The sequence below is a fragment of the Calidris pugnax genome, unplaced genomic scaffold (genome assembly GCF_001431845.1).
Source record: "Calidris pugnax isolate Ruff unplaced genomic scaffold, ASM143184v1 scaffold22, whole genome shotgun sequence".
In the NCBI taxonomy this organism is placed as follows: Eukaryota; Metazoa; Chordata; class Aves; order Charadriiformes; family Scolopacidae; genus Calidris; species Calidris pugnax.
Window position 1 is genome coordinate 1,980,911 of NW_015090763.1, and position 16,734 is coordinate 1,997,644.

The 16,734-nt window shown below is 47.2% G+C and overlaps 1 protein-coding gene across 1 annotated transcript; it reads right to left on the minus strand.

Annotated features, from left to right (window-relative positions):
• Nucleotides 1-4,288: 4,288 nt before the first annotated feature.
• On the minus strand, nt 4,289-12,951 carry TLR4 (toll-like receptor 4). Its single transcript, XM_014944512.1, has 3 exons — nt 12,592-12,951; nt 11,585-11,751; nt 4,289-10,307 (listed from the first exon to the last, which is right to left on the minus strand). The coding sequence occupies exons 1-3, from the start codon at nt 12,682-12,684 to the stop codon at nt 8,048-8,050; spliced, it is 2,520 nt and encodes an 839-aa protein (XP_014799998.1). The 5' UTR covers nt 12,685-12,951; the 3' UTR covers nt 4,289-8,047.
• Between the last annotated feature and the right edge of the window lie 3,783 nt (nt 12,952-16,734).

Consider the following 16,734-nt stretch of genomic DNA (forward strand, 5'->3'; position numbering starts at 1 on the left):
TCTAATAGAGAGTCCTTCCTGTGCCCCAGATTTTATGAGGAAGTTTCACTTTTAGCCTTTTGCTGCACTATTAAAGTAGCTGGACTTTAATAGACTCTACATGTTGCTTTAAGGACAAGGAAACAGCTGGAATCAGCCTGGGCGCACTCCATCCAAGATGACTGAGGGAAGGATGGGAGCTTTTTGGGATGCCTGGATCCATTCCAGGTCAATCCTGTGCTGGTGACCTGGTTACCCAACCTGGAGCATCTCACCTGCCCTGGGCTCCTGGCCAATCTGCCCAGGGTAATATGTGCCTGCTCACTGCAGGATCCTGTAGAAAAGCCTGATAAAACCACGCTGAGAGAAGTGACATCCGTCATCTGGACTGGAGCAGCCACCACCTCATCATCCTTGAGGGGAAGTTTTCAGAAGCCAGCAGAGATAACTGCTAAATACCCACACCTCCGTGTCACCCACACCGTACCCACAGCCAGAAAACCATAGATGACAGCAAAGTCATCCCAGCGTGACCACGCTGCTGTGACATACCCTCAAATGCACAATTTCACGTACCCAGACGTGTCACCAGATGCACGACGGGGCTAGAAAACCCCTTCCTCAGAGCTGTTCTGTGGTTACCGGCAGCAAAGCTATTAAACCCCCTTTGCAGCCCCATATGCATTCACTTCATGCGTTTAATCCTGACAGCCCTCGTAAATTCTTCCTGAAAAGAAAAGAAAACCCTTGTTTCCCCTCCCCCCTGAGCTACCGCTTCTTGTTAAATGTCATTAAAAGCAGAACCCACAATAACATCAGTCCCGGGCTGAAGGTTGCAACCACCTTGACTGTAATCCTGGCGTTGGCGCTGGATGGGAAGAAAAAAAAGGCACTAAACTAGATACTTCCTTCCACTTCACTGTCAGCTCCACTTTGCATCAAAATCTCCTTTGTATGTCACACCGTTATTAAAGTTGTGGATTGTGGCTGGGAGTGTGTGTGTGTGTGTGTGTGTGTGTGTCTGTGCCTGTCTCTCAGAAACTGGGTCACCCGGGGAGCGCTCCGTGAAAACTCTGCCCTGACAAATACGGGCTGGCAAGACTCAAAGATACCCCCCTTATAATGTTTTTTTCTGCCTCCCATCATGCTTTGAAAGGAGCAAATAATACTACTTTCTGCTGTGTTTTCGTATCTTTTATTCAGCAGCTTCCTGAGGTAAATAACCTCCGGCAGGCAAATCTAAGGGGATGCTCCTATCTCGCCTGCTGTCTGCTCACACTGAAATCATGATATACTTTGCTTTCATGAAGCTCTTTATAAAACATTCCTTTTTTTTTCTTTTTTTTTTCCAAGGAGCAGCTATCAAGGAGAGCAAGCAACTCCCCAGATTTGGCTCAGGCTGCAGTCCCAGCCTCTTGTCATCCTTCTCTCCCCCCTCGCAGCCCCAGGGATGCCGGGAGGGCAGGTCCCCAAAGCAGAGGGGACCTCCTTGGCCATCTCCCCGCTCAGAGCAGGGGGCTGCTCTCCAACCGTGGTCCTTCTTAGCAGCCAGGCAGCCTTTTATGCCCATCAGGGCTCTGAATAACACAGTTTCTGTGTGAGGCTGAGGGGGGAATCCTGTCACCCACCTGCCTTCAGTGGGGCAGGGAGATGGGGGGAACCAGCAGAGCGTGGAGTGGGGCTGGCCCAGCCTGGTACCACACAAGGCACAGGCTGTTTGAGGGGGCGAGCGGAGGGGAACCGAAACTTGCTGACTCTGGGCAGGTCAGAAAATATGTGGGCCACAGTCTCCGGAGCAGCAAAGAGGGGGAAGACTGGGTTTTCTTATTAACAGCTTATTTTAATACTTAAAGCATCAGTGAAGGGATGGCAGAAAGAAATACCCTGGCTGGGAGGGCTTTGCTGCTGAGGCAGGATTGCAAAGAGGGTCTTGGGGGTGAAATAGTGCTTTTTTTTGTGCTACTGTCACACTTATTTCCCTCAAAGGAAGCGAAACTTAAGTGAGTGTGAGCAGGGCCAGCGATAGGAACGGGGTTGGAAGGACCTGACTTCAGACACACATTTGCTGGCATGGTGGGGTGGGGCTGTAGAGGAGGATTTCATAACCCTAAGATGGGGGAAACGGAGTTGAGGAATGGAAAATGCAGCTTTCACGGGCTCTGATCCAGACCCCCCCTTATCTTAGTGCTTCACACAAGTAAATCACAGTCTGCAGGTCGTGATCCCCGTTTTACCAGCAGAGAAAATGAGGCAGGGCAAAGCCAACAGGCAGCACTTCTCATCTAGGGGGGCTCAGCAGCACCCAAGGAGGGAAGCAGGCAGGGATGGCAGCGAGCCCTTCCCAGCAGAATACACTGCTTGGAAAAAAAACCCAGGGGGATTGTACCCCGGGAGCAGGGGAGGGGGCACAGGCTGCCACCAGATCCATCACTGAGATGAGTGACTTTCCATGATTTCCTTGCGAATCCCACAGCACAGGAGCTGAATCACTGCAGAGGATCCCAGCCCTGCCACATGGGGCAAGTTCGGGTTTGTTTTGGGTTACTAAAGCCAAGAATTGCTCACCCAAAGTCCTCTGGTGGATGCATTAAACTGGACCACCAGGCTGCAGAGGGGGGACACTGGAAAACAGTCTCCTCAAGCCCACTCTGTGTCCTCTGGCTAATGTATTCAGCAGGGAGTTTAGGGGATCTAAAGAGAATGAATTGTCAGAGCATCGGAAGCAAGAGATGGCAGGGGAATCACTGCTAATCCTTCCTGCGGGCCAAAACACTCCAAAGGATTTAAAAGGCTGTTTAAAAAATGTGAAAAATAAAAAAAATAAAAAGAAAATAAGATACCCCTCCCTTCTTTTCCCTTCTTTCATACATTTTGGGTTGGTCACCGGCTGCTGGCTGGGAGATGAAAGAAAGTAAAGAGAAACTTTGAGGAGAGGGAAAGGATGTGAGAGGGGGAGAGGAAAAGATAAAGACTGGAGATTAGATCTGGAAAAAAGTCTATCTTACCCTCTCTGGGAGTGTAGGCTGCAATTAAATCTCTTTTGCTTAACAATATCCCATTGTTATTTGCATAGCACTCCAGAGGTGGCGATAAGGGAGGAAGGAGCTGCGGGGGGAGGAGGCAGCAGTCCTTCCCTTAGCGCTGAGCTGGATGTGGGGCTGAGCCCTAGAGGAGGGGGTGACCCCTTTCTTCAGCTGAGAGTCTGCTCCACGGCCAGTAATGAATGTTTTTTGAGCAGCTCTGATGGGAGGATTTTGGATGGGGGGGGTGGAGGGGTTGGGGGGGTGTATACCCTCTCCCTGCTTACACATCTCCTTTGTAGACATGGTCAAGACTTTACTTTGGTCGCCCTTTCAAGCTTCTCCTTAATTCTTCTTTTTGTGCACCCCCTCAGCTGCGGTGCAGCACAAGATGCTGCCGAAGGAGGGGTACAGCAGGGTGTTGTGGGGGTGCCCAAAGTCTTTTTGGGAAGCGGAGCCCCACACTTTACCCATCAGCTCACAGCACAGAGACCCCCTCCAGCAGCTGAGATTCACCCCGCTGCGAAATTGTGGCCACTTTCCCCGAGATCCTGCACCAATTCATTTCCTACTCTTCTCATTCCACTTTTCCTTGATTTTCAAGGCTCTCACCAGAGCTGTCCTCAATTATGCAATGTTTCTCTCTCCATGCTCGCAGCGGCGCGGGGAGGTCCACGCTGGCGGATTATTGACTTTGCCCTCTCCATGACCTTGAAGCTGAGGAAGGTTAGCGCTGCTGGCAGATGGGCTCTTCTCCTGCAAATCATGCTTTGCTGTCATTTGTCCCAATTCTCAGCCCGAGCTGCGACGGCAAAGAACAACTTGTTAAGGAATTGCTTCTCTCCTACCACGTTCACTCGCCCTTGGTCTCGGGCAGTGGGTATTGATTGACTGCACCTACTCGAGATGTTTTGCAAAAGGCACTTAGCAAAACTCATTCGGGGGATTCTTCAGTGGTTTGTTTGGTTTTTTTTTTTAACTGCCTGAACTACAGGTGTGATAAAGCCAGGGGAAGATTTAACTTTCAGAGGGTCAGGGTAAGGGCTTTCCCAGAAGCGGAATTTCCATTTTGTCAAAGGTTCTGCCTTTCAGCGTGGTACCACAAAGAAAAATCTGAGTTCTCCCACAAAATGAAATTTGCTTTTTTGTAATTTGGGTAGGTGGAAAGATGGTTACATTTTGGTTTTGTTTCGGAAGGCTAGTCAGATTACATAAATAGAAATTTCCAAACGAAAGGGTGCTCTGAGAAACAACAGCTTAAGCCTAAACTGACATTTTTAAAAATGATGTTGTGGAGCAATTTAACTTTTATTTGAAATCCTTTTTTCCAGCCTCTCCAAAACATTGCAAAAAATCACTGTTTCCGTGCAAAATGTCTGTTCCAAAATTACAACCCCATGCAATACTCAACCAGAAACCCTGCTATGACGATTTCTGTTCCGTAGATTCACCACGCTGCCTCATTAAATTACATAAACCACCTACAAAATAGCATTTCCCAAAGGACAAACGCTTTTTCAGAAAAGTTTCAACCTGTTCCTGTCAAGTAGCAGTCGGTCCAGAGAAACCAGCTGCTTTTTCTTGTTTTGTTGATATTTTTTTTAAGCTGACACCGGGAGCCTGTGCTAATGCTGGGGGAGGCCAAGGGAGCATCCCCGCCGCGCTGCTCCCCCAGCCAGCCAGATCCAGGCAGGCGTCGATGCAAATGGCTTTAGTTTTCAGCTCTCACATAATGTCTCTGCTGCAGGCGTGGAGATCACAAACGCAATCATGCTAATGAGGGCTCGCTTCGTTCAGAGCCCTCCCTGCAAACCACATCTTGGTGATGGTGCTGGCACATCATATGGCCCTCGCCTCCGAGACATCACCCTCCGCAAGGCGAGCAGGACCCCAGCTTCATCCCTCCTGGCATCTTGCAGGGGTCAGATTAAATACATTGTGAAATCAGGGCACATCCCCATTATGGATGAAATGAAATAGCTTGGACGCAACACCCCTTTGGAGCTTCATCTCCATCTGTTTTTACGACCTTAGTAAAATAGATGCTTTAATAACTGGAACGTGTTCAGCTGTTTCCATGAGAGATGAATGCAGACCTGCATGGATGTTTGGTTGGCTGCTCAGTTATTCCCCCAAACAAGTAAATAACATCAAAGCTACCTGCTGCACGGTGAACACTTCCAAACAGCAATGCACGCCAACATGTTTGGAAACATGAACACATTCAGAGTTTTCCTTTGGAAATTCGCTTCCTGTAACACAGGGAAATATGTGTGTGTGTGTTTCTGTTTGAACCACAATATTTTCCCCATTTATAGGATGGGGGAAAGTTGTTTTGAGTCTTCCAAAAAGAAATCTACTTTGTCTGCGCTGGGTAAATTGTGAAAATATGATTTTTCACACAGTCTTTTCCCTCCTAGACTGGAAGCTGGGCACTGCCAGGGCAGGTTAATGACCCCTCGGGGAGGGCTGGGAGTCACTCACCCACCAGAGGATGGACACTTACAGCACATGGCTGTGCCTGCCACCCAGGTCCCATCAAGGGGTGTCTGTGTCACCAGCCAGCCTGTCCTCCTCCACGCCACAAAAATACCCTCCCGGTTCTGTTGCTGAAGGTCTCAGTAATAAATCAGCTTGTATCTTCAAAACATCAGCTACTGCTGAGGCCAAGTGACATCTAAATGCACGGAGGGAAGCGGGAGTGATGGTGACTGTCCTCTTGCAGAGGATGAAGCTCTTCCAAACTCCCTTGTCTCCAGCTTCTGCCTCACTGCACCCTCTCACTCCCCTCACCTTTTCCAGGAATTATGGTGGGTTTTTTGCTTTCTCTCAGGCAGTAAGAAAGCCTGGGGCAATTCACATATCCATCTCTGCTGCAGAGACTCTGAAGAAGAGGAGGAGAACCAAGCGACTGGTTTCTTTTTCAGTTGTACTTGTGGGAGCCTCCTCTCAGCATCACCTCACCTCTCCTCCTGAAGTTGCTTTGATATTCAACAAACAGTTGCTTTTTAAACAATACTGTCCTAAATCCTTATTATAATGCCCGGAATCACTTGCAGGCTTTCTGAAACTCATAATTACAATCAAGAATCATAGGACTCTCTGCTTTGTGCCAGAAATACATATACACTGAATTGTTTGTAGACAAGCCACGGAGAGAAAGAGCGAGGGAGAAATGCTGCTTTGGTGCTGCTCAATTCAGGGGCAGGAACTCCCACCTCATTTAATTTTTTTCTCGTTTGTTTTCCAATTTGACTTGTAGCTGCTGAAAATCCGGGCTAATATTTGCTTTGCCCTCCGTGCTTTTCTTTAGCCTCAACGCAGGGAACCTCGAGCTGTGCCCTCGCTTACTGCACCCTCTTCCCAGCTCCAGCAGCCTCTGCCCTGGGGTGAGGAGCCAGGTCTGCAGGTGGGATGCAGCACTCAGCACCCATCCATCACCGAGGAGGTGAGGAGCTTCAGGAATCACTGCAACAGGACCTGGCAGATGGCAAACTCACTCACTTGGCAATTGAATGCAGCATCGGGCTTAGTTTTATTAAAGCTTCATCTCACGGGTCACAAAACACCTTAGAGAGGGCTGTGGGGTGTTTGGGTAGTGTTACCCCAATATCCTACTGACACAGCACGTAAAGAGGGAACTGTGATTCAGCTTTTGCCAGCAAAAGCCCCAGAACCAGCTCTCCCTCTTCTGCAAATAGTGTCTGATGTGGCTCTCCCTTATCACCCGCTTCCCCGGAGAAGTCGGAGATGTCGCTGACTGGTGCTCGGAAAACTGAGATGGATCAGGCCCTTTCTTCTGAATAAATATCAGATCTGATTCACCACTCAATTGCTTCTGTTTTATCTCTGTAGAACGCCATTGATTATAGAAGGATTTGCAAGTTTAAAACTAGACTAATTCAGTGATTAATCCCAACCAAAGCCTTCCGTAAATAGAGAGCAATACTCCAGCACTATTCAATATTCCACACGTCAATGGGGTGCTCTGTAATATGATTCAATGGCATTTAGACTTCCCTTCCCTGTCTTCAGGGTGGTGCTGGGATGCAGTCAGTTTAGCTAACCCAGACTTTTCTCCTCTATCTCTTCTCCCTGCAAAATGTCAGGCACGTTCTCAGGGAAACAAAGGCAAAACTCTCCCTTCCAGTGACTGTCCTGTCCCACGCAGCAGCCGAACCCTTGGAAAGACTGACCACACGTGTGGAGATATCAAGAAATACCTCGATTTCAAAGGTATCAAGCATTTCTGCAGCTTTTTTTCTCATCCCACTGATCTTTGGATATCACACGAAAACCTCGAAGCACTCTCTTAAACTCTATATAATCTGGATATAAATAAGAAATTCAGGGGATGGAAATATCTGGGGGGTACGATATTTGGTCTTGGTCTAACGAGAACTGAAATAAACACTTTGGGGAAGTTTTCCACCAATGGCAACCCCCCCACACACTGATGACATCATTGCTCAGCTTCACTGAGTAGCTGCCATGCAGTCTGTGGCTGCAGGGCACCCCGTTTCCTTCTGCAGGGTTTTTCCCCTGAGTCATGGTGCCCAAGGAGGTGGACCCATGCCTTTCACAATTCAATTCTTGTTTCTGCTTCCCACCATTTTTAGAGCTGAGAATCCTGTACCTGTGCTCTCCCCTGGAGAACCTGGGGTTCACTCAAAGCAACAGACCCTGAAGTTCCATTGGATAAATGGTCCCAGGACCCAAATCCACTTTCAGAGGCAGACAAATGACCATAAGAGCAGTCCATCTATTCACTATCCCACCAGAACTGGGTGGACTGCTGTACCAGCTTTGGTTGACAGCTACAGACAAACATGAAGCTCAGGCATGGGCAGCTCTTCCAGCTGTTGTTACTCCTTAGCTTGCAAGTTCCCTTGAGAATGGGTGACCATCAAGGCAGGTATTTCTGTAGTGCTTTCACAGTGTCTCCATCCACTTCCTCCAACTCTGAACAGCCAGAGAACCAGCTTAGAAGCACCAGCCATCAGCCAAGGCTGGGATGGGAAACAGAACAGAAGTGATGTCTCCTTCTCTCACATGAGCTTTACCTCCTCATGATTCCATTTTTTGCCATCTAACAGGACTCCTGTCAGCTGCCTCCAGAAGATGTGCTTGCTTATCTCCTTGTTTTTCCACTCCAGATAGGTGTTCCTCCTCAGGTATCGGGACAGTCCCAGCCTCTGCCTCAGCAAGGCCTTATTCACTTCTTCTAGTACAATCATGATGATTCCAGCCTTTCCTTCAACAAGCTGCCAGGACTGGGCAATGTCAAACTCAAAGCTGCACCACTTGCTCTCCAGAAAGTCACTAGAGATGACTGCGATGACATTTCTGCTACTCAGAAAACCTTCTTCAATTATATTGGTCACAATGGGTACCCCTGGCAGGAAATCTCTGGAGTAAAGACAAAGCTGGAAGGGAGGTGTTCCTCCTTCTAAGGGTTCCACCAGCTCCTTCATCACCCATTCATGGTCTTTGCTGGAGTGGATAACAAATGCATCATAGGTGCTACCCCTTTCTGCTGAGCGTTTACACCCACTGAGCAGCACCAATGAGTAGTACAGCTGGAAGTAGTACTTGTAAATCAGCAAGAGGAACACCACTACAGCGAGCAAAGTGATCACCGAGCAGGACACTATGCTTGGATTGACTTGGCAGGAGGACAGATCAAAGCCTGACAGGCTGACTTTCTTCACGTACGCCGGCGTATGGCAAATCATCAGCTCCTTGTTCTGCAGTAGCTCCTGCTTTTCCTTGATCCATTTCAGGAAGTTCAGGTACGTGCAAGAGCATTCAAACAGGTTTTGAGAGATGTCCAACAGGACCAGACTTTCAGGCAGGATTTCCAGGGCTGAGTCCAAGAGAACACTCAGCTGGTTGTTGCTGAAATCCAGGGCTGTGAGGGCTTGAAGAGGTTTGTAGACCACGGGATCAAAGCTCAGTAGCTTATTGTTGCTGATATTTAGCTCTTTTAGTCCAGAGAGAGCATCAAATGTGCTTTGATCCACCTGTACTAATTTGCAACCCGAAATATCCAAGGTGTGGAGGTTACTTAAGTTTTTGAAGCTGTTGGCCAGTATATTGTTCTCAAAGGAGTTGCCTGCCATCTTGAGCACTTGCAAAGAGTTCAAGCCACAAAATGTACACTGGGATTTAACATGAGTTCTTGTATAGGAAATATCAAGGTAAATGAGTTTCTGAAGGGATAGAAAGACAGGGTAGGAGCCAGGACCAAATAACTTAGTGTGCTGAAAGTCCAAATATAATAAGTTCTTCACATTAGTGAAATCTCCAGTCACACCGATGTCAGCATTGAAGCTTAGGTTCAAGTGTTTCAGATTTGGACACTTGCGAAACTGAGGGGAACAGCAGCTACTGAAGGAGAGGCGATTCTCACTCAAGTCCACGACCTCCAGGTTACTCAGACTCTCAAATTTCTGCCGGAAGCTATTGAGGTGTTTGCTCTTGGTGATACGAAGCACTCTCAGCTCCTTGAAAAGAGACAGCTTAATGGCAGGCACTTCCTTAAACTTGCATGTCTTGCATTCCAGCTGTTTCACTTGAGAGAACATAGGAACCTCTGACACCTCTTCAAGTTCAAGATTCACTAACCGAATGCTGGAGACGTTGCCTATGCAGTTAAAAAGCGTGTCTGTGTCATGCTCAAAATCCCTGAAACAGATTAAGACAAACTCTTGCATTTTTACCTGACACAGTCCGCTCAGGAGTCCACTCTGAAAGTCTTCCAGTCTCTGATTGTTGCTGAATTCTCCAACTATTAGTCTGTTGACCTGTAAACCAGTCAGGCCTTGAAGAGACGTTTGCATCACAATGAAGTTCTCAAAAGAGGACCTTAGAACCAACTCACCAAGGCGAATTCCTGCGAAGGACCCTGGCTCTATATGTTTTATATCATTCAAGGAAAGCACCAGTGTGAGGTTGAGCCTGTTCACTTCCCTCAGGGGATCAAGGTCTCCTTTGGAGATACACGTGATCTTATTGGAGAAGAAGCTTAGGTGCCTGAGAGAGGTCAGGTTGGCGAAATACTTGGGAAGCTTCAAGGAAGCGATGCTATTGTGGCCCAAATTCAGCTCCTGCAGGGTATGCAAGTGTCCGATGGGCAGGTCAGACAGAGAAGCGACGTTGGTTTCCACCAATACTAGCTTTTTCAGAGATGTTAACCCATAGAAGGCTGCTGCCCCCAGGTACTGGAGGGAATTGGCAGTTAAAACTAAGGTGGTCAGTTTATGAAGATCCTCAAAAGAGTTATCCTCTATTGTATGGAGCTGGCACCTGTTGGGTGGAAAAAGAGAATAAATGTGCATGAAACACTGTCCTTTCCATTACGTGTTCGCTGACATCACTGCACTCAGTGCTGGTGCAACATTCTCAGGCTCAACCTCGTGCTGGGGGTTGGTTTGGCTTTACTGAGCCTGGCAGAGCCAGCACTCCTGAATGTGCAAAGGGAACCCTTCCAGAGGAGGTCTTCTCTCACTTCCTCCTCCTCCCTCCCTAAATCTGAAGTTCAACTGCAAAGCAAGAGACCTTGAGCCACGGCGAAGGCAAAAAGTTCATGCAGGCAGCAGCAGCAAAGAATTCTACCTTTCTGTTTAGGCCCAAGTAACACGTAATGACCATCATCGGTGGGAGAACCAACCAGATACAGCACTCCCTTACACCTCACACCCTCAGCCTCAGCCACATCTGGGCAGTCCCACTGGCACCAGTATGATGTAGCAGTGACAAAGCTCACACCTCTGTCAGCAGTTTTGCTGATGACATCTGAGAGGGAACAGACCCCAGGCCATGTTGGCTCCAAGGGTGAAAAGGAAAAAGGGGAAAAAGAGGGTGGCCACCTAAAGATGGTTTCATATGGGAAGATCCAGAATGTGAGACCCAAATCCATTCTGCAATAAATTCAAGCAAAATTAATTTTATAATCCAGCCAGCGCCTTACAGCAAACCTGCTCTGCCACTCAGCCACTTTGGAGCTGTAACTGTGATGGGACTGAGTGACATTTTTCAGAGAAACAATTTACCCAGAGAAACTGTTGTCTCGAGTCAATGGAAATTATACATCAATTCAAATTTGCTAATAAGCCTCCCCCATCTCCTCCCCCAGATATGTGAGGAGAAGGGAAGAGAGAATGTGTTGATATTTTAAAACAGCCTTTTAGAAAATGAATGTACCTTCATTTTATTTTTTTTTAAACTGTGATTAGAAAAACAGCTCAACCAAGATGTTCTACTTCAGAGTTTTTGTAACAGTGAAAAGTCTGACATTTTTCTTGTTCAGAGAGAAGTAAAACATCTTCCTCCTCCTTCTCACATCCCAGCCTACAAGATCAGAGTGACAGACCCAGCGTGCTGGACTAAAACCAGGGTGTAACTGGACTAAAAGCTGCACATCACTGGCCCACGGGGATGTGCACAGAGACAGACACAAGGACAAAGTCACAAGCCAAAAAAAAAAAAGAACAGTGAGGACCAATAGACCCCAAAATAAGCAACCACGGCGGCCCAGCTGGTGAAGCAAGATTAACTGGTATCCACATAAAAGAGCTCATTACCTCGTAAGATCCAGAAGCTGCAGCTCAGGGACTGATGAAAAATAATTTGGCCCCAGTGATTTCAGATTGCTGAAACTGAGATCCAAGTTCTGGGTGGTATTTGGGACTTCAGCAGGAACCCCAGAGACGTTCAGTCCCGTGCAGCTGAAAGTTTTGTTCGGGATGACCTGTAACAGTGGCAGATCCAATCACAGTCAACATCTGCTCTTCATGAACTGCCAGAAAATTACACTCTCAGGAAAGCAGGAGCAGAATGACTAACCTTGCAGTTAATTTCTAAATGAGCTGCCCCGAGTTCTAGGAAATAATCTTATATATCCTAAGCATCTTTCCCAATTCTAATAGAGCCAGTCCTGCTCCCCAGGAAGAGTGACATTTTTTGCTGATTGGAGCAGGTGCAAAACGACAGGAGAGTGTTCCTTGAGGCTACGGATGAACCAGCAGCCACCTTTGAGAGAGCCAGCACAACAAACACACGGGGATGCATTGTGTGTCCAGGATCAGCTCTCAGCTCTGCCACACCACAGGTGAGCAGGCAGCTCTAACCACAGCTATTCTGTAAGCAATAATCGTTGGCAAAACTTTACAAAAGGTGGTTGGTCAGGGCCAGGTACTCGAGGTGCTGGTGAAATCACTCTACGGTAAAAATCTGGCAAAAATACTGCATTTTGCAGAAAATATAGACACAGCTTGGATGTATTCCTGAAGGGAAACATAATCTATTAGGTTAACTGTACTGCAGTAACCTCAGAGGTACAGAAAGACAAGAAGAAATGGTTCATGCTGCTGTTTCTGGTTCTCAGATGTTTTTGAGACCAGCATTTACTTCAAGCACTTCAATTGCGCTGGTAACAAACAGCCTTGGAAAAAAAAAAAAAAAGACAAAAAAGACAGGCTTTTGTAAGACAACTAACACACAACAGACTCTGTGCACAAATCTGCCAGGCAGGGGGAAAAGTTGTACCAGAGAAACAGAAGGGGTTTGTGCTCGTTTAGAGATCACGTACCTCCAAGCAGGGACTGAGGAGGCAGCCTGCCAGCTGTGATGGGACCAGCAGCACCACGAGTGTCCACGGAGGAAGAGGTCCTCTCCTGGGCATCTTCAGGAGGCCAGGGGTGCAGGAGAAAGCAGCATGGGTATCACCCGAGGAGCTGGAGCAAGAAACCTCCTGAAGCACCAAGCGTTGTGTTTTACCACTCCTGCTTCTCACCACATGTCGCTGAGGGAAGTGAAACTGGTAGCTGTCTGGTTTCTAGACACGATCCAAGTGAACTGCTCTTCTTGCAATTGTTTTTTTAAATAAAAATGCCTAACAAGAAAAAAAGGAAGCAATGAAAGTTACATTTTGGACTAGAAATTAAAGCAGAATATGGGTTGTATCAGTGCGTCTCTCGCCGTGATTGCTTCAGGTCCAACTGGCAAAAAAAGGGAAACTTTTGTGAAATTCTGAGTCAAATTTCTCAAAGGGCGTGCACTTCACATCCCATAATTCAAATGCACCGAATAGAGAGAATGACTCTCTGCCTTTGTACCCCTGGCATGTTCCCAGTGACACCACACTGGCAAGTGGTGGAGACGTGCTTCTGAGCACACATCTGGGTTTTATCCATCTGGCTGGAGCACAGCACTGCAATTATTGCAGGAACAGGTTGTACATGGCCAAGCACAAGGTGTAAATACCTGAGATTCATAGAGAGGTCAGAGCCCAGGACCTTACACCCCTCCACAGCCCCCTTGGGGGGTGGGTTGCTGGGGAGCAGCAAGCCAGGGAGAGGCACAAGCCCCCCAGCTGGGCTTCGGGCTGCTATTTCCCTGGTCGTGCCCCGATCTGTGTTTGATGCCTTGCTACAAAAATGAGTACATCTCAATACCATCCTTAATTTACAGTGCAGACACGGCTATTGTTTCTGGAAGAGGCTTTGTGAAACCTCACAGTTGGCAATATTAATTTAAATCAGCTGTGAGCCTTCTAATAAAGCTCCCAGCCTTCATTTACTCTGATAAATGGCAGTGCATTCATGTATCTACTCCTGTCTTTCTGTAGATAACTAAGAAGTGCTACTGGGGATCCAGCCATAGGCTTCCTGGGTATTATTAACACCACATAGACAGAGAAACTGCAAAAACGTGAAATGAGGATGGGATACTAGTCTGGAAGTAGATGGAATAGGGAATGACTACTCATGAAAATCTGTGAAAATTGATATTAAATAAGCTGCAGTTAAATCAGGCCAGTGAGCAATCCACTTATAAAGAAAAGTTTAAAATATGGGGGGGGTGTGGGAGGGTGGTGGTGGATTGGACTTCTTTGGCAGGTCAGTAGAGAGCCACTGAGAGGTTGGGAAATCCTAAAATCACAGATGATCTCTGCGATGAAAAACACATGGCAGCACAATGGGAGCTAAAACCGACACCCTGATGTGCAGCCAGATAGTGCCCATTAAGCCAGCAGACAAAAAGTTTGTTGAAATTGGGCAAGTTCTACAAAATCCCTGTTCTGAAAAGCCTCTCGTGATTGCAGGTATTTCCTTTTAGAGACAGAATCAAAAGTGAATGGAAACAATTGCCGGCTGCTTCTGTGCCTGGATTAAGGAAATTGGCAGAGCATCATGTGTCTGCAGAGAGGACAAATGAGTGCATCTTTTAGTATTCAATATGCAGAATGAAGCAATCCACATTTAATTTTTATCTAAAGCAGAGATGAGCCTGAAGTAGGCTCTAAAAATTACCATTTCAATGGAGTCTCGCTGAAGATGCTGGAGAGTTTGGGAGCATCACAAGATCCGTCCAACAGCCACGCTCAGGGGTCAAGTGGGAAGTAGGGCTTGAAGGACGTTCAAAGAATGTGCCTCTTCCAACACAAGGGACAGCTTCACAATACGCATTGTCATTTCTTCAAGGACAAATCATACAGAAACTGCAAGGGATGGGGCACCCAGCCACCAGTTTAGAAAGTCAATGCTGGCTAACTTGGTATTCTTCAGCTTGCATACAACAATGTGCAATGAGTGCAGAAATCCGTAATACGTATGTAATTGCCTCTTTCGGTTCACCAGAAACAAAAGCATTATTTGGAATCCTTTAAAGTGACAAGAATAACATCTAAAATGAAACATGATTCACTGTGCTGGCAATTTACTGGTGGGATCATCAAAGATCTCTCAGAAAGGAGATGTTACAGAAAATCTGTTGTTTCTAAAAACACACGCCCAAGTAATCTTTGTTCTCCTGAACATTATTATAATACAAGGAACACAGCAGCAGACAGCCATACGCAGCCTCTGTGATCTCAAGCAAGGTTTTACATAGCATAAGATGGACACAATGCAGCTGGACTGACAAAATATCTTGCACTTGCTTGTATTAAAAGAAAATAATTCATGAAGTCCAGTGAAAAAGAAAAGTTAGCTAAACTCCTGGACAAGACAACTGGTGATAGCCATGAAAACAGGCAGGGCTGTCTGTATCTATGGTGTTTTCAAGGTCATGGCTATCACCAGTATCACATATAGATCAACAGTTATTACCCAGAAGATAGGATGTATTTGCCTCAGTAGTCATCCTAAGCAGTTCTCCAAGTCCACCTGCAAATGGAGGCAGAGGAACATGGCAAGAACTATTTCAAGATTAAACAAACCTCTTATTTTAAGTGAAAGGACCACCCATAACAACTATTTGCAAGTCATGGATCAGACGGGAGAGAAGATTCCTGAGAGGCTGGCATTTGCACAACACAGTATTTGTGGAGCTAGAGATGGAGAACACCACAAGAACTTCCAAAAGTACTTAAGAAGCTCAGGCATGTGGTCCTGCTGACCCAATATTGCTCTCAGACACAGCACTAGCCATGTGTGCCTTCCTAAGTAGCACAGTACCAGCTAATACAACTCGGCTTAGCAGTCACTTGTGGTCCATTAAACTTAAATCACATCACATTGAAGCTCAGATCCAGGCTCAAGGTGTGTAGATGGTTACTGAGTCCTCCAGGTTCAGCTGACACATCACCAGTCCTTATACTCAGGAGGTCAGTCATCTGTCTGACTCTAAAAGGCTGTCTGTGTGAATAGGAAAAAAAAAAAGAAGGAAACGTTTCAAAACTTTTACAGAATGTCTGGGAAAAACAATTTATATAAATCACCAGGAATAATGGGGAAAAAAAAATACCTGAAAATGGCTTTAAGATCCTTTTGCTGCAAATACCACAAATGCATTGCTTCCTGGAGCTGGTGAGTCACTGCCTCACACAGCAACCCCTGGCTGACCTGGCAGACACCAGTTAGAGACAGCACTGAACCACACACCCCCTGCACCGAGGCTGGGGAGGGAGCTGAGAAACTTGTCCCATCAGAACTGGTCCTCCCCAGAGTGCCTCGATGCCTAAAACCCTCACTTGTGGTGCTTCTCCATACGGAGTGGGTGGCGTGATCTCACACTCGATGGAAGATCAGCCTTTGCTTCTGGATCTCCTACCTCTGAAGAAAAAAAGAATGTTCAGATGGAGAGAGAAGCTCCGCGTGTAGTTTGGGGTGTCAGACAGCTCTGCTGCTGTCTGTCTGAGCAATGATTGACTCCAGTTACAGATCATTTACCTGCTCGTTTCAAAGCGAGGAGCATCAGTAATGCAGATTGCTTGTCATGGCTGTGACTGTAGGTGACAGGTAAGGACAAGGAGGTGAAATCACAATCTCTACACGCTTATATAGCACAGGCCAAGCCCCAGCACACTGCAAATGGTGTCACCTAAACCATAGAATCATAGAATCATAGAATCATAGAATTGCCCAGGCCGGAAGGGACCTCCAAAGGCCATCTAGTCCGACCCCCCCGCAGTCAGCAGGGACACCCCCAACTAGACCAGGTTGCCCAGGGCCTCGTCGAGCCTCTCCTTGAATATCTCCAGGGAAGGGGCCTCAACCACCTCCCTGGGCAACCTGTCCCAGTGCTCCACCACCCTCACAGTGAAGAACCCTCTCCTCATCTCCAGTCTAAATCTGTTCCCCTCCAGCTTAAAGCCATTGCCCCTCGTCCTGTCACTGCAGGCCTTTCTAAACAGGTTCTCCCCAGCCTTCCTGTAGCCCCCCTTCAGGTACTGGAAGGCTGCTGTTAGGTCTCCCCGGAGCCTCCTCTTCTCCAGGCTGAACAACCCCAG